Source organism: Phragmites australis, chromosome 23 (genome assembly GCF_958298935.1).
Source record: "Phragmites australis chromosome 23, lpPhrAust1.1, whole genome shotgun sequence".
Classification (NCBI taxonomy): Eukaryota; Viridiplantae; Streptophyta; class Magnoliopsida; order Poales; family Poaceae; genus Phragmites; species Phragmites australis.
Window position 1 is genome coordinate 5882082 of NC_084943.1, and position 17767 is coordinate 5899848.

The following is a 17767-nucleotide window of genomic DNA, read 5'->3' on the forward strand; positions in this document are numbered from 1 at the left end:
TATCCAAGGCGTCTCGTATCTTGGAAGGTTTATCTTCAAGAAAAGGAAGGAGGACTCCAGAGGATGTACGACACCCCATATAAATACGGAGCCGGGGGCCCTACGGAGGACAAGAGAAAAATAGAGAATCAAGCCAATAGAAGCTGAGCGAGGAAGTCACCAACTAGGTTTAGATTCATCTAGGCTAGCCACATACCCCCTTGTAACAGGCTCAATCAATACAAGACAAACAAGACATAAGCTTATTATCCTCTCGGAGGCCCAAACTTGTATAAAAAGCCCTATGTATTCCTTTATGATTTGTCTACTCAAAACATCATCTATTTCTTCAACATGTTTGTTAGATCAGTGGTTCACAAATCGTCGATAAGCTGAATCGGGGATAAAACCATGTGACCACTAACCAACCCATTCCTCATCCTTAGCTTGAGTGCTAGGCTACTCCAACCAACCCGTCCTCATCTTTAGCTAGCCACTTTCACTGGCCAGCTGTAGCGGTGGAGCAAAGCTGCTCCCGTCGCGACCTCCCCCTCCCCTCCCATTTCCCCTCTTCTTTCTCCCACTATAGATGTAGTGGCGCTAGTTAAAGATGTCGATGGCTGCTGTGAAGAATGACGCCATGGAGGCCGATCTGCGTTGGCAGGTTGTGCCAAGAGATGGTGTTAGATGCTTGTTTGGTAATGATCCACGTTGCACTATGATGGCCATGATCTACGTGAAGGCTACACTGGCAGGGTCGAGATCCGCACAGGAGAAACTAAGTTGGTGCTTGCCTGTTCCGTTATGCTCCCTCCTCTCTACATGTAGCGAGGAGGACGCTGGCCATGGAGGACCTCACCACGACATTGTCGCCACCATAACAGTGATAGCTGGAGTGGTGGCACTGACGGAAGGCTTCAAACATGGGCGGTAGACCTAGTAGTGTCCTTTGATGGTGTGTTTGGCAGGTCACCACGGTTCATGGCGCCATTCACCATGGCCTTGGTGGATTATGAAGAGGTGTTTGGAGGCATGTTGGTGTCATGCTTCTTGCTGTTAGGTCTCCCTGGCTGCCGTTGCCCTTGTTTCGATCCAAGCCTCCTTAGCCTCCTATCGGCCTGGTGGAGACATCTATTGCCTACTACGAAAGCATAGTGACCGATATGCACGGACGTGACCCACGTCCACATGGTTCTTGTTTCTCCCATGGCTTTGGAATTCTACTAGGATGACAAGGTCGTATGTGGTCTTTTTCTAGATGTCATAATGTGAAAGCGCCATGCTCAGTGTGTGGGTAGGTGTTCCTCCTCCAGGCAGTTCATCTGGAGGCCATTTGGTGAGTATCCTAAGATCTGTGCTGCCAGTGTCGTGCCTAGTACGCAAGGAGGTTCTCAATCTCTGCATGGTCTGGCGATGGGGCTCCAATTTGTTGGAGCATGCATGGAGTAAAGAGGTTCGTTTGAAGCTCATAAGATGGACCGGTTGGTTTTCAGTTGGTTGTGTCGCTCCTCTCCGTTTGAGGGTGACAGTCGGCTTTTAGGGCCACCAACTGATGTGTTAGCGCAGGCTTGGTTGACTAAGGACGTTTGAGAGCTACGGTGCAACTATTGTTCACCTCCTATTTGTGGGAGGACCTCGGAGTTTGAGTTATTGTGATCCTTTAAATCCATGGTGGGAGACAATAAGTCGTATTTCCACCCCAATGTGGGTTATGAAAATAACAACAAACATGTATTACTTTGTGTTGGTATGTATTTCTGTAAGGTGGTTATGAACTATTGATCTGGGTTTGAGACTCGATGCTGCTTTATGCACAACCAGTTTCAGTCTTTGTCTCCTTTCTTTCTATTTTTTTCTTTTCTTATGTAATGGTTTTGTGCATTAGCATAATGCGGGGTGCAGAGACCGAAATAATATTTCATCTCAAAATAAAAGCTTCATTTATCTAAAATGCTAGGCACCTTTGTCCACAGTGAAACTAGCATTCCCTCATCCCATGTCCAACCATCGTATTCTTTGGGGTGCATTTGTAATAAAATGACTTTGCAGGAAGGTAACTCAAACATGGTTGACTCCTATATGATATGTGCATTTTTACCATCATCAAATGAGGAATAATGGGAAAGAGTTCTATATACAAAACGTAAATTGCTAACACTACCACAAAAATAGTCATCCCTGCCCCCCTTTCACTTCCGGTTTGGTAATAAATGGTAGTGATAATTTATCACTGCCAGTTTGTAAGCTCAAGTCACACATAAAAAACCAAGCCAACAAGAACCAGCAGTGATACTAGTTTATAAAAAGACGTGTCTTTAATAACTGGTAGTGATAATGGCTATTATTGCCGGTTGTATTTACAAATTGACAGTGATAGCCCAAAAATGTACGAATTTCTGCGTCCGCCTGCTCAGCTTCTCCTGAACACCTTTAAAATTCACTTGATCGATCGCTCATCTCACTCGCTCGCTCACTCTCGCACTTGATCTCTTCCCCTTCACCATCACTGTCGCCGCTGTTGCCACCGCAATGGATTACCCACCACCTTCTCCCACTCCAGCCACTCCACTACCGCCTCTACTACCACCTTATCTAGCCCCCCTCCACTCATACTCGCGCCATCGTCTGACGATGGGGCTCTGGCCCCACCAGAGAGCTCAGATGAGGCGCATTCCTCGGACTCCGATGAATCGGCAAGGTTGCCCTCCGTAGATGACGTTTGGGATTACTTCCTAGACGAGCCAAAGTCGAAGAAGCCTCGGAGTAGCTCAGATGAGCAGGAGCAGGAGGAGGAGGAGGAGGAGGACGCGTGGGAGGAAGCAATGGACGACGATGACTACTTCTTCATCATCGTGGCTAACCCCAAGTGGTAGACGCATGCTCGGCCGTGTCTTTTGTTTTTGGTGTATAGTGATGGAGTTAGGAATTATTAGTGACTTAATTATATATTAGTGTGATATAAACTACTCCCTCCGATTGCAAATGTAGGTCATTTTAGACTTATGCACAAGGATTAAGAAAGTAGATCAAATGACCTTGTTGCCCTTTATTTATTCTGCATTGGAAAAGATAACTCATTCATTTGTGAGAGTGGTAGCATTCATTAAACAAGGACAAGACAGGAACAAAAGAGAGAAAAATGCATTGAAGTTCGAGAATGATTTATATTTAGAGAATAGTTGAGGAGCCTAAAACGACCTACATTTGCAACCAGAGGGAGTAGTAATTTTGGAGATTAGTAATATAAAGCTCGATTAAACTGTTACCTGCCTGTTTAAATTTTAATTTTTTTCCTAGATTGAGTATCACTACCGGTTCGTAGCTAGAGCTAGCAGTGAAGTATATCAATCGATAGAATCAACTCAAGAACCGGCAATGATAGTTTGTATATCCTGTTCTATATCTGACATTGATAATCCATGATTATCACTACCACTTAATCATTGTCGGTTCAAAACCCGGTAATAATATAGTTTTTGAACCGACAGTGATGATCTTTTCTGCAGTAGTGTAAATTAGTTTTTTTAGATCAATTGCTAAATTAGTTATGATTGACTGTGTGTTCTCTTTCGGGCATTATGCTCATTGGACTGAAACTAGATGAAGGGAACAATTGTGATGTTTTCTTGTGCTTCCTTTTGCAATAAGCTACAATTAATGAATAACATTGTGTGATGCGTATGATCTTCAAGATAGTACATGCACTACTACAGAAAACGTAGTCACTGCCAGTTCAAAACTTGCATCACTACCAGTTTTTAAACCGGCAACGAATTAGCGATAGTGATAGTCATGGATTATCACTGCTGACTTATGAACCGGCAATGATAATCATGAATTATCACCATCGTCTTATGAACCAATAGTGATACTTACTATCATTGTCGGTTTTAGAGTTCACTACTACAGAAAAGGTTATCACCATCGATTCAAAATTAACATCACTACCGGTTTTTGAACAGACAGTGATTAAGTGGTAGTGATAATCCATGATCATCGCTACCGGCTTATGAATCGGCAACCATAATAAGTATCACTACCGGTTCATGGTTTGATCCAGCAATGATAATCATTTGACATGTGCAAAAATACTCTACCGTGAACTCTTCAGCATGGGGATTTATCTTAAGTTTGATCGACAGAAATCCTCATACTAAAGTGTTTGAGGTAGAGTATTTTGTACCTAAATTAACAAATAGGAACATATGTTACAAAGCTATTGTACTAGGAGCTCTTTAGACATTTCACGTCTATGAGCTCTTGATACATCAGCCACGCGCCATCCGTTATACATCTTGAGCTAGCTGAGTGACAATAGGTAGATCTAAAGGAATGATAAAAGCATACTCTTTAACACTCAAACTTAGCTTGAAACGAATGTGTTTTTTGCCATTCCTTTAGATCTACTTATTTCCACACTCATCTTTACATAGCATTCGCGTGTAGTGGAGACTGGGAGAGGAGACGAGGAGATGGGGAGATGAGATGAGGAGACAGAGCACGTCTTTTTATTCACATCTCTTTAAGAACCGGCTGTGATAATTTGACTATGATTGTCGGTTCGTAATAAGAACTGGTAGTGATAACAACTATCACTGACAGTTCTTATTGGCTCGACTTTTTATGTGTTCTTAGAGCTTACAAACTGGTAGTGATAATATATCATTGCCGGTTATTACTGAACTGACAGTGAAAGGAGGCAAGGATGATCTTTTCTGTAGTAGTGCTTGAACCAACAGCGATAATCCAATGATCACTGTCGGTTCTAGCCTTGAATCAGCAATGATAATCCAACGATCATTGTCAGTTCTCTAGCCTTGAACCGACAATGATAATCCATCCACATGAGCAAAAATACTCTACCTCGAACTCTTTAGCATGAGAATTAGGCTAAGTTTGATCTCAAACTAGGCAGAGACCACTTGCCGAAATGTTCAAGGTACAGTATTTTATATGGCATAATGTCCATTTTTACATCTTGCGGTATTCCAGTGACAACAATACATCTAAATGAATGCTGAAAACACAATCATTTTGAAGAAAATATATTTTCGGCCACTCATTTATATGTGCCTATTGCTACAATGTAACTTGAACGAATAGCAATATCTAAATCTATATTCACACTGACAGTAGTAAGCCTAAATGAATGACAAAAACATATAACATCTTCAACACATTTGTGTTTTTTGCCATTCATTTAGATCTACCTATTACCACAATCATCTTCATACAACATTCATGTGTGCAATTGAGGCGGGGAGAGGAGGTGAGGAGATAGGGAGAGGAGGTGAGGAGACAGGGAGGCCACGTGGAGACGAGGAGAGGAGGTGAGGAGATAGGGAGAGGAGGTGAGGAGACAGGGAGGCCACGTGGAGACAAGGAGAGGAGATGAGGAGACGTCAAGGGTGCGTGTCTGCGCGTTGGCTTGGGAGATGCCGAACCCAAGGGGTAGAGGTGGCCGTAGTGGAGACAGCCAGTGAGCCATAGTGGAGGCTCCACTTCAGCCACCACTACCCCTTGCGAGCGGCTTCTAGAGATTAGGGGCACAATGGAGGCCCGGGCGGTCGCGAGTTTGGGAGCTACGGAGACTACTAGCACGGAGGATGCGTGGAAGCCGGTCACAAGGGGTAGAGGCGGCCGAAGTGGTGATGGTGACCGCTGGACCACTTTGACTGTCACTACCCCTTGGGAGCAGCTTCGATCGGGAGAATGGAAGTGAAGTGAGATGGGGGTTGCGCGCTGAGGGAGACGGGCTATATTTATTATAGATATATTATCACTACCGGTTTGGAATAATTAACACTACCGGTTCGTCGCCCTCAATTATTGCTCCATCGATGAAACTTACGAACTGGTAGTGATAGATATTATCACTGCCGGTTTGTAATACGAACCACAAAAATAAACATTATCACTATCTTTTTATGCACATCTTTTTATAAACTGACAGTGGTAATTTAAATATCACTACCGATTCGTAATAAAAATCATCAATGATAACTACTATCACTACCGGTTCTTGCTAGCTCAGCTTTTTATATACGCCTAAAGCTTACGAACCGGCAGTGATATATTATCACTATCAGTTATTTCTGAACTAGCAGTAGAAGAGAGATAAGATGACCCTTTGTGTAATAATGATGACACATACACATTTAGCTTGCTGTTAAAATTCTTTTTCATGGACGATGTATCCCATGTTTCTTTTAATTAAGGTTTAACGTGTGCTAGGGTTAACCCATGTGGGCATAAGTGCGTGTAATTGGACTCGTACTACAGTACGTCCCTCACGTTTCCGACTGTGTAGCCGTAAAAGTATGCTTGGCTAAAATTCGGTATGTTGCAGAAGCTATTGGGGAATATAATTTGGACTTTGTGGCCTTATTAGAAACTGGGAGGCGCAATATGTCAAAAAAGAATCAGGCACGCCTTTCAGGCGGTGCAGATTTTATTTGGCATTGTCTCCCTCCTCGAGGCAGATCAGGAGGCATTCTTCTCGGAATTAATTCCTCCTCGTTAGATTTGTCGATGATTACGGAAGGGGAATTTTGTGTTAAATTCCATCTAAGTAACAAGGTAGACAAATTCAAATGGATTCTCATGGCAGTCTACGGACCAGCGCAGGAGGATTTCAAATCCAGCTTCCTTGCGGAGTTAGTGCGTGCTTGCCAGCAGAACCATCTCCCTACCCTGATTGGTGGGGATTTTAATATCCTAAGGAATAGCAGTGAGAAAAATAATAACAGATATAATGACCGTTGGCCTTTTCTGTTCAATGCTGTTATTGATAGCTTTGATCTCAGAGAAATTGAGTTAACAGGTCGACAGTTCACTTGGGCAAACTCCCTACCTATTCCGACTTTTGAAAGGTTGGATAGAGTTCTGATGAATTCCGAATGGGAGTCTAAGTATCCGTTGGTCAATGTGCACGCTCTGGATAGAGGTGTCTCGGACCATACGCCTCTGCTGCTCGGCAATGGAACATCCGCCTTTCCTTCTAATCGGAGGCAGTTCAAATTAGAGCTTAGCTGGTTTGCTAGGGATGATTTCAATGACCGTGTGGTCGAAATTTGGAATATGCTAGTAAAAGGACGTAATCACACCCAACGCTGGAATAACAAGATGAGCGCCTTGCGCAGACACCTTCGGGGTTGGGCGGCTCATTCATATGGGACTTACAAGAAAGAAAAGTCCACCCTTCAATCCATCGTTAATGATTTAGACTTTGCTGCCGAGGTTCGTGGTCTTTCAGACCTTGAGAGAGAGCAGTTCGCTCAATCTAGAGATCGGCTAGCCAGACTTCTTCGTGATGAAGAAATCAAATGGTACCAACGTGCAAAAGTGTCGGATGTTCTACTAGGTGATAATAATACTAAGTACTTCCATATGGTTGCCAACGGCAAACATAGGAAGAGACGAATATTCTACCTAGAGCAAGATGAAGGCAAAATCGAAGGAGAGACGGCTCTAATGGGTTATATTACCAATTTTTATAAACAATTGTTTGGGTCGTCCGATGGTAACTCTTTCTCGCTGGATGAGTCTAGGAATGAGGACATCCCCCAGGTCTCTCAGGCCGAGAATGATTTCCTTACAGCTCCTTTTTTGGAGAAGGAAGTCCGGGATGCGGTGTTCAGCATGGAACACAATAAAGCTCCCGGTCCAGATGGGTTTCCGGCAGAGTTCTACCAGAGATTCTGGGATGTCATCAAGGTTGACTTGATGAATTTATTCCATGAATTATATGTGGGTGAATTGCCTTTGTTTAGTCTCAACTTTGGGGTAATAACGCTGTTACCAAAGATCGCTGAAGCAAATCGCATCCAACAGTACAGACCTATCTGTTTACTGAATGTCAGCTTCAAAATTTTCACAAAGGTAGTCACAATCCGGATTAATTCTGTTGCAAATCGAGTAGTCAGCTCTACTCAAACTGCGTTCATGCAAGGACGAAATATCCTAGAGGGTGTCGTCGTTTTACATGAAACAATTCATGAACTCCACAGGAAAAATTTGAGTGGGGTAATTTTTAAGGTGGATTTCGAGAAGGCGTATGACAAGGTCAAATGGCCCTTCCTTCTTCAAACTTTATGAATGAAAGGTTTCTCATCCAAATGGATCTCTTGGATTGAGACTTTCATTTCGGGAGGAAGTGTAGCAATTAGAGTAAATGACGACGTCGGGCCTTTTTTTCAAACGAAAAGAGGTCTCCGACAGGGGGATCCCCTTTCTCCTATTTTGTTCAATATTGTAGCTGATATGCTTGCGATCCTTATCAAAAGGGCCAAAGTAGATGGCCAATTTGCTGGAGTGGTGCCTCATCTCATTGATGATGGTATATCTATACTTCAATATGCAGATGATACAATTCTTTTTATGGATCATGACCTCGAAAAAGCTCGCAATATGAAGCTTCTGCTTTGTGCTTTTGAGCTAGCATCGGGTCTTAAGATCAATTTCCATAAGAGTGAGTTGTTTTGTTTTGGTGAGGCCCGCTCCATGTCCGATCAGTACACCGAGTTTTTTGGCTGTGGGATGGGTAATCTCCCTATGCGTTATTTAGGAATTCCTATTCATTATAGAAAACTGAGGAATGCGGATTGGAGAGGGGTCGAGGAAAGAATGGAAAAGAGACTTAGTAGTTGGAAAGGAAAGCATCTATCAACTGGTGGGAGACTGATATTGATAAATTCAGTGCTCAGTAGTCTTCCCATGTATATGATGTCCTTCTTTTCTGTACCGAGAGGAGTGCTAAAAAAAACTTGACTACTTTAGATCTAGGTTCTATTGGCAAAGTGATGGTCAAAAGAAAAAAAAAACCGCCTTGCTAAATGGAACATTTTGTGCCGTCCCAGAGAACAAGGAGGCCTGGGGATTCAGGATCTTCATACAAAAAATATTGCCTTACTCAGCAAATGGCTCTTTAAGTTGCTCACGTCTGATGGATTGTGGCAACAGCTGATTCGCAATAAATACCTAGGGTCTAAACCCTTATCGCAGGTCCAGTGGAAAACCGGGGACTCTCATTTCTGGGCTAGTCTAATGAAGGTGAAGCGGGATTTTCTACGCTTCGGAACCTTCTCCATCAAAGATGGCTCGCAGATCAGATTTTGGGAAGATATTTGGTTGGGAAACTCACCTCTGCGAGAACAATATCCTTGTCTTTACAATATTGTAAGGAACAAACAAGATACTGTAGCAGAAGTACTTCAAACTTTCCCGCCAAAGATTTCATTTAGAAGAGATCTAATAGGGCAAAAATTAGTAGCGTGGGATGCTGTGCTTTCTCAAACCGCTAATATCGTGCTTACTCATGAGCAAGATGAGTTCCGCTGGAATCTAACTTCGAGTGGGATGTTCTCGATGAAATCTCATTATCTTGCCTTAGTGCATTGTGATATTCCAAATATTAACAACCAACTGTGGAAACTAAAGGTGCCTCTCAAAGTTCGAATCTTCCTTTGGTACTTATGTCAAGGTGTTGTTCTCACTAAAGACAATTTGGCTAAGCGGAATTGGAAAGGTAGTAAGAGATGTTGTTTTTGTCACCATGAAGAGACAATTAAACATCTTTTTTTCTAATGCCGTCTTGCCCGTACCGTTTGGTCTATTATTCAATCGGCTTCAAGACTTTTCCGACCATGCTGTGTATCTCATATGTTTGATACCTGGTTAAATGGTATTAGGAAGGACTTGAAACCGAAAGTCCTGCTAGGGGCGGCGGCTGTATGCTGGTCGCTTTGGTTATGCAGGAATGATATGGTTTTTGACAAAAGATATATTTCATCTCCTTTGCAGGTTGTCTACCTATGTACACACTGGCTCCGTACCTGGGCAATTTTGCAGAAGCCAGATTCTCAGGCCATGGTTATGGAGGCTTGTCAGTATTTGAAGAGGGTGGTCAAGGATTGTTTTATCCAGGTGTATAGGTGGCGGCCTAGATGGCCAATCGGGTCGTCATAGCATCTCTAGTCTTTGTTGATTTTAGTGTCTTTGTCTTTTGTTTTGGCTGCGTGCACCTTTTGCAGAGGCCGGAAGGTTTCTCAGACTTATTGTATCACCTGGATGTAATTCTCTGAGAGTAATAAAATCTTCCTTTATCGAAAAAATGCATGGTGATGCATGAGCATGGTGGATGGATCCATGCATGCATATGCAAATGTGCAGTATATATGTGAACAGGAACACAAGCGAAGAACGTGATGGGTTCTGTGGTAACCGCGAATTGGTGGAACGATGCATCGTTGGACGAGAATCTGGGCCAAGCTAGGGAAGCTGAGCCCCACGTGGCTGGTCGACTCCAAGTGAGTGCGCGCGATGACAAAAAGGATGAACAGGGGTACCAGCGTATACTCCATCGGGTCACCGAACCACGTGGCTGGTCGACCGATTATGTACGTAGTGCCCCGTCACTATTGGAAGTAGAATGAGAGTAGATGAACTGGGAACAGAGGCGGACCCAAGATTTAGACATAAAAAAAGCCATGTAGGAAATGTTTCGGAGTAAATAATAGAACCGGTTGGTGGCCTAGCTAGCAAGGTCTGATAGGAGGTCACAAATTCGTAATTAGCCAAAGCGCAATGTGAAATGGCACAATCGACTATTTATGAATACGTGAAGGCATTAACGGTACCACGTGATTAAGGTTTTGTTTATTTTAGTTTTAGATTGTGAAAATCCGGTTTAGTTTGTAAAATTTGTACGAGCTCTTTCTCATAAAGTTATAGATAGTAGGATTTTATAGTAAAATATGGTTTGTGAATTCTGAGGATCAACTTTTAGATGAGATCGTTTATTTTTGTTTTTTCTTTTTAGGTTACAATCCATAATTAGAATAAAAAATAAACGAGTTCTTGGATCACAACTAGGATAAAATTTAAGGGCAAGACTGAAGAGAGTGCTGAAGATCAAGGTGAATCTGAGCATTGCACCGAGGCCGATTCAATACAAATTGGCCTCTGGAAAGAATCCCCGGGTTTTGAGGACTAGCGCGCCAAGGGGCAAGGGTCTCATTGGAGATGGAGTTATATATTCACAATTTTATCCCAGCTGTGACCCAAGAACTCGTTCACTGCGACGGCATTCTGCGCATACATCAGTGGGGAAATCCAGTAGCCCCAAATCCACCATTTCTTCACATCATCTATCGGCTAAAACACAGGCAAGCACTTGCCTTATGAAATGTATATTTTAATCGGTGTTTGTTTATTTCAAAAAAAGGAAAATAATGGTCAAATATATATATTAGACACTGTATCATATTCAAAACTTTATGTAGTTTGTTTTATCGGAGGGAATATATTGTAAAGGATATTTGTTACTTAGTGCTCGCAAAACAACGATATCTCTACTACTTAAAAAATACGTAGTGATTCTCGTACTAGATAGGACATTTTGCCTCAGTCATGCAGACTATCTCTAAACTTCACAGAAATTACCATCTCATACACTCAATCTCTACTACTCCGCTCGCATGTGTTCCGCTCCCGGAAACCTCGCTCTCGCATTTTTGTTTCTGGCTCGCGTGCCTGCCCGTCATACCCGTCGATCGTCTCCCGCAGCTCCTGATCGACACCCACACATAAACAGACCCAATGACTAGTATTTAGAGAAGTTTTCATTTATTTTCACCCCTCTTGTCATCCTAGCAGATGCTGATCACGGTGGACTACCTCTTTTTGTCTTATCTAGTCATTTTATTTGTCACTGTTCCTGTTATTCAGGCGTTTGAAGGCGAGGCTGAGGCTTGATGGAGAGAAATTTGTCGATAGAGAGAAGGGAATCTGGAGGTTGAAGTTGATGGTCTGGCTATCCAATCGGGATCATGTGGCTGACTGATATCGACGGAAGCAACACCTAAAATCAGACGGATCAAGAATAGCAACTCCCTTTATTTATTTGTTCATGATACCAAGTGTGAGGTGCGAATGGTGTCCCCACATATTTATTCATAACAAGAGTAGTGTGTTGCATCACTTGCATGGTGACAAAGCAAGACCCTGTTTTTCTTTTCTTTTTCTTTTTTTTGTCTCCGAGAGCTATGAGCAGAGTTGCCACTTGCCAGAGCACCCCTCACCGCCAATCCGCCATGGCTGGTAGCAGAGCGTGCTTGCGCGGGGTTGCACGCGCTGGTGTCCCTCCCCAGGAAGCTTACGTCCCGTGGCGGCGGAAGCGTCCGGGCGGCCGGCAGATCACCTCCGCGAGCTTTGTGAGGTGCGCGCGCGCTTGCCTTCTCCGTCGCCATTGCATCGTTTCTTGCACGCCATATGTTCGACGGAACGGCCATACGGCCCAGGTGGTCCGGGGTCGCTCCGGGGCTGTGCACGCCTGCTGTTCGTGGGAATGCCGTGGTGGATTCCACTCTAGCATCGACCTGTCTAGAGGATATTAGAGGTTTCCTCAGGATTAGGAGCCCACGTCTGTCCTTGGTCAGAGCATTTGGTCACAATTGGTAACCCAGGTCTTTTGCACTTGATTCCCTTTATTGAGTAGTGCTGTAGAAACTCATGGTAGGAGATTTATAATTTGTAATTAGATGAATTCTCTGCTCAAGATCAAGAACATGCAGGGGGCGCTTAATTCGTTGGGAGGGGATCTTCAATTTCGTGGGAAAGCCATGGTGTGTATTGTGAGAACCCCAGATTTCATAACGGTTCAATTCTGGACGTTCTTTACAGGGTAGACGATCAGTTCTCCATAAGGACTGAAATATCAAGGTTTTCAAATATTGCAGCAACATTTGCAGGATTGACATAGTTTGGAATAAGATTCGAAACTGCAACCTATGCTTACGAACCTGCTAGGACATTTCATCGTTGGGTTGCCACACTTCAGGTTATGGCTGCCTGAATATTTGCCAGATTGTTTGAGTGAGGGTGCGGACCAATGCATGATCAGTTAGGTGCCTGAACAGTGTTATTTGGAGCTCAGTTACGAACATCATTATTTTGAGTTCCACTTATGGAAGAACAAGAAGGGTTTGAGGCTTTGAGCTCCACTTGGTATCTTAAGGGACCCGGAAATGTAAAAGAGTGGCCTATAGTCTGAATTCTGAAACGGTAGGGGTACTGGAGTACTTCAATATGCGAAAAAAATATAACCAAAAATTGGAAACATGGTAGAATAAAAGATTTGCAACCACCATAGTGTTTGGGCTACCAGAAACCTCATTCTGCCAATATGACCTGTCCATAATCTGACAATTGCAGCACTGATAAATCTCTTAAAGTCACATCATTTTAAGTTGTAAGAACGGGTGTTTGGACTATGGGAATACTCTCCCTTGGATCTATGGTTCATAGGAGTTGAAGCTGAAGAATATGTATCAGGCGGGCTAACTTGGTTATTAGATTGTACAAAAGAGTTGTAAGAGAGGCTCAAAGGCTCAATTACTCAACGCACATACTTGTTTGAATTGATTCAGGAGCTACTCTGGACTCTGGGGACTGGTTCTTCAGGGGTGTAGATAATCTCAGTCCTCTACTTCTTAATTATTTGTATTCATAAATAGTTGGTTGCAATTTCGAGGTTTTTGTACAGTTCCTTGCAATTCTGAGTTGACTTTAAGAAGCTTATGTTGTTCCATTATTTTTTCACCCGTGTATTGTGAGTTGGATGACTAAAAGAGGTCTGAAACAATCAGGGTGTATTTCAGGGAGTTCCTTGGCATCTGCTCCTGAAACAATCAGGGTCAATGAGCCATCCCTGGTACATTGCTAAACACGGAAAATTGGATACAGTTTACGCACTCTCAGTTTTGATTGAGTATGCACTGTAGGAGACACATCTCTCAGTCAACCGCTCATTGTTCTTTCGCTGCAGCACCAAGTGGACCACTGTTGGGATCAAGCTTCAGGGACACGTCCTTAAACATCTTGCGGCTGAGGGTGTTGTAAACTGCTCTTGAGTACTGCCGGGATGCATTCCTCCAGTCCATTCCACCCTTCATCATCTGCTCAAACTCCTCGTAGCTTATCTTGCCATCCTGTGGGCAGATATTTTAGTTTACTACTGCAATGAACTTGCTTAATACTTGTGATCTGATATAAATTGTTGGTTCTTGTGAAAGCAGTGATCTAACCTTGTCTTTGTCGACGTCCAGGATAATGTCATCGATCACCTTCTGGTCGCCTCTTGGAGAGATCGCCTCCTTCAACTCTTCGATTTCAATGTAACTGCTCCCATTCTTGTCAAAGTAGCTGAACACCTTGGGAAGGTGATCCTCGCTACGGATTTTCTTCAGGTGAATGGAGACGGTCACAAACTCCTTGCAGTCCAGGGTCCCATTGCCGTCTATGTCGGCCTAGAGAATGCAAAGACAGGAGCATCTCAGCAGTCATTCAAACAGTTCACCAAGTTATATCCTCCTAGATTGGTGCACTTGATGGACCGTTTGATGGTCTGATGTGATCAAACATGTATTCGATGGAGCAATGCTACAACATGCAAACTGCGGAAAATGAGATGGCGCAACAAATTTATAGGTGAAGGGGATCTCACAGCTTCCATGAGCATATCCACATCGGTGTCATGGACATTGTGCCCTATCATTTGCAGTCCCTTTCTGAGTTCTTCAACTGTCAAGTGCCCATCCTTGTTGGTGTCCAACATGTGGAACAACTCCCTGATTGCATCGAGTTCTTCAGTTGGTAGGTATTCCGCCACCACCTAACCAATAAAAATGCTTTAGAATGGACTACATGCAAAAATCTCTGCTATGTGATATCATTGTTAACTCACAAGTAAGGCCTTCTTCTTGAATTTGTTCATAACAGTGAATTGCTTCAGCCTGGATCTCACTGCTTCTCCAAGAGGGATGTTGGGAGCTGCGCTGGCATTCTGTATCCAAGGATGTTCTTTGTTGTTGAAGAGCAGAAATGATAGTTAGCTTCAGCCCAACTATTTTGTGGAGAGGAAAACCGTCAGGATAACTAACCTAGAACCTGCTGAGCCGTCAACCGAGCGTAGGGACTTGGATCAAGCATCTTCCTGACAAGGTCTTTTGCATTCTCGGACACCTTTGGCCAAGGCTCCCTCTCGAAGTCGATGTTCGACTGGATGATTGCCCGCGCAATCCCTTCATCAGTCTCTGCAAATGTTCACCATAAATCTCGATGAATTGATGCACATGAAAAAAACTCTTGAGTTCCTGAACTGAGACACATGAACATACCAGCCCAGAAAGGAGGGACACCACACAGCAAGATGTACAGTATGACTCCTGCACTCCATATGTCTATTTCTTGCCCATAATTCCTCTTCAGGACTTCAGGAGCCATGTAGTAGGGGGATCCAACGATCTCGTTGAACCTTTCACCTGATTAAAACGAAGCGCACAATATGAAATTTGTTTCTATTTTTTGCATTGTACAAATAATTGGAAGAGTTGTGGTTTTGTGCAGGGCTTTCTACCTGGTTTGAAGCACACAGAGAGACCGAAGTCGATGGCCTTGAGAGGGGAGTTCTCGGATGCATTGGTGTACAGGAAGTTCTCAGGCTTGAGGTCCCGGTGCATGACCCCGTGTTTGTGGCAATGCTGCAAAGAGGTTGTGATGTATCAGATTTCAGCCCCTCGAGTCACATTCGACGATCAATGCATAGAAATCTTGTTGATTATTTGTTTCATGCTTGAAATATCTAGTAAAGTTTGAAGACACTTGGAGGGAAGCAATTGGATTTTAAACCTTTTTAGCTTATGGTTAAAACAGAGTTTATTTGGTTCACACATTTCTCATTGACATGGCATATCTATGTAACCTGAACTTGTTCTTACATGTTCTTGCAGATTTGGAAGATGGTAACATGCATTCATACCTTGTTAATGCACATTGACGCATACGAGAGGGAATGCCAAATGCATGCTGACACTACAAACTTCCCTTGCCTATATCATGAACATTTTTGTTTTGAGCCAACCAAACCCAACTACAGTTTTTTTTTTTTTTTTGCATCATGTATTTGCATTATAAGCGATGCGTACCTCAGCAACAAAGTTTGAGCCTAATAATTTGAAAGAAAAAAAAAGTTGTGTACCTCAGCAACATTAAATTGTTTCGTTTCCTATGCATACATTCTGACAATGCAAATAAATCCGTTTTGGAGACATTTGTCATCTATATAACTATTCAATGGGCAAGCTTCTAGGTCTGGCCACGCATTTCTTTTCCTGTGAAGTTTTTCAGATTCTTACGGGAAATTTTAACTGCTTCCTGCTAAATTATTATGGTGGAGTAGGCCTGAGTTGTAGTAGGATAGTTGGTTGAGGCTCTGATTGGGAAACGTTTTGGTCCTCGACAGCTCGCTGGTGTTCCCAACCCCTTCGGCTTCGCCTTTTTTTTTTCTTTTCCGTTTGGTTGTGAACACTTTTATTAGCTTTCAATACAAGTCGAGTTAATCTCCTTTAAGAGAAACAGGTCCTCTTGAAACCGGAACGCATGATATGCATGCAAGCTGCGTAGGTACGTACGAACCTCGACGACCTCCACGATGGTACGCATGACGGCGGCGGCGGCGCGCTCGGTGTAGTGTCCGCGCGCAACGATGCGGTCGAAGAGCTCGCCGCCCTCGCAGACCTCCATGACGAGGTGCACGGCGTCGGCGTCCTCGAAGGCCTCGCGCAGCCGCACGACGTTGGCGTGCGCGGGCAGCGAGCGCATGATAGCCACCTCCCGCCGCACGTCCTCGATGTCAATGTTGCTGCGCAACCTTCGCTTGCTGATGGACTTGCAAGCGAGCACCGCGCCGGTGGCCGTGTCCGTGCACCGCTGCGTCACGCCGAACTCGCCGCGCCCCAGCTCCTCGCCGAGCTGGTACCGCCGGAGCAGCTCCTCGGCGCTCGCAACCGGGGCCATGCACTTACCCAGCACGGTCACCGGCGGCCATGTCTGTGCAGCGGCGCGCGCGGCGTCGGAGATCGAGGACACCGTGGAGTATGACCGCACGTTGGCCCCGCCGAGGCGGCCGCCGCGGTGCGCCCTGCCAGCACCGCCGCCGCCTTCGCCCCGCCGCTTGAAGGACTGCCGGGCCACGCAGCAGTTGCCCATCGTCGCGGCGCCACGATATGACGCCGGCCGGACGACGACGTCGTGCGCGCTGCAGTGGCCGGCCTAATCTCCCTGGACGGGCGGCGTGGATCTCTCTCTTCCTCTCCCTCTCTCTAGGGCAAGAGAGGAGGAGAGAGATGGAGGGAAATGGCGCTGGGGTGGCCGTTGGCTTTGAGAGAGAGGGAGCCTCTCTTTTCTCCCGGATCCTTCGTTCCTCGTTTTGCCATTTTTGGGACTGCACCATTGTTTCCGTCTGGTTTCGTTTGCAGAAAGCTCTGCTTTTGCTAGTGTGGATTTGCTAGAAAAAAGCGCGCACGCTTCCCGACAGCCAGTGCTGGGATTGTTTCCTATTCGGTCGAGTCATCTCGTTGGAACACACATGGAAGGAAATGGTCAACCGTCGTCTTCCTCGTCTCGCCTCTCCTCCGAGCCGCCTCTCTCTCACTCCCCCATCCTCTCCAATCCTCACTCCCCTTCCTCTTTATAGCGGACATGGTTCTTTTATGCATATATGTGATTTCAATAATTAATAACAATATAATCAATTAGATTAACATGTTTATCAAATATATATTTTAGTAGTTCTTATGGATGCAATACATAAAGAAATCACTTAAAAAATTGAATTAGACAAGTTAAAAGAATATTGTACTCAATGGATGGTTCATTTCTCAGTAAGTTGTATACACCGGATGGTTTGGCCCTTAGAATGTTATACTCGCTGGAGTGTTTTTGACATAGA

At 44.2% G+C, this 17767-nt stretch overlaps 1 protein-coding gene and 1 long non-coding RNA gene across 10 annotated transcripts; one reads left to right on the forward strand and one right to left on the reverse strand.

The window, feature by feature from the left end:
• The first annotated feature begins 11978 nt into the window (after positions 1-11978).
• On the forward strand, positions 11979-16153 carry LOC133906503 (uncharacterized). Of its 9 annotated transcripts, none has more exons than XR_009907789.1 (5): positions 11979-12196; positions 13638-13690; positions 13805-14631; positions 14758-15528; positions 15768-16153. It is a non-coding gene; the product is annotated as an uncharacterized LOC133906503 (long non-coding RNA). The 9 variants fall into 9 exon arrangements; XR_009907782.1 differs by lacking the exon at positions 15768-16153 and having other exon boundaries at positions 14758-15194; positions 15385-15705; XR_009907788.1 differs by lacking the exon at positions 15768-16153 and having other exon boundaries at positions 14758-15189; positions 15385-15705.
• On the reverse strand, positions 13785-17129 carry LOC133906502 (calcium-dependent protein kinase 29-like). Its single transcript, XM_062348425.1, has 8 exons — positions 16453-17129; positions 15395-15518; positions 15156-15299; positions 14919-15071; positions 14723-14838; positions 14483-14650; positions 14064-14285; positions 13785-13967 (listed from the first exon to the last, which is right to left on the reverse strand). The coding sequence occupies exons 1-8, from the start codon at positions 17023-17025 to the stop codon at positions 13785-13787; spliced, it is 1683 nt and encodes a 560-aa protein (XP_062204409.1). The 5' UTR covers positions 17026-17129.
• Positions 17130-17767: the final 638 nt, after the last annotated feature.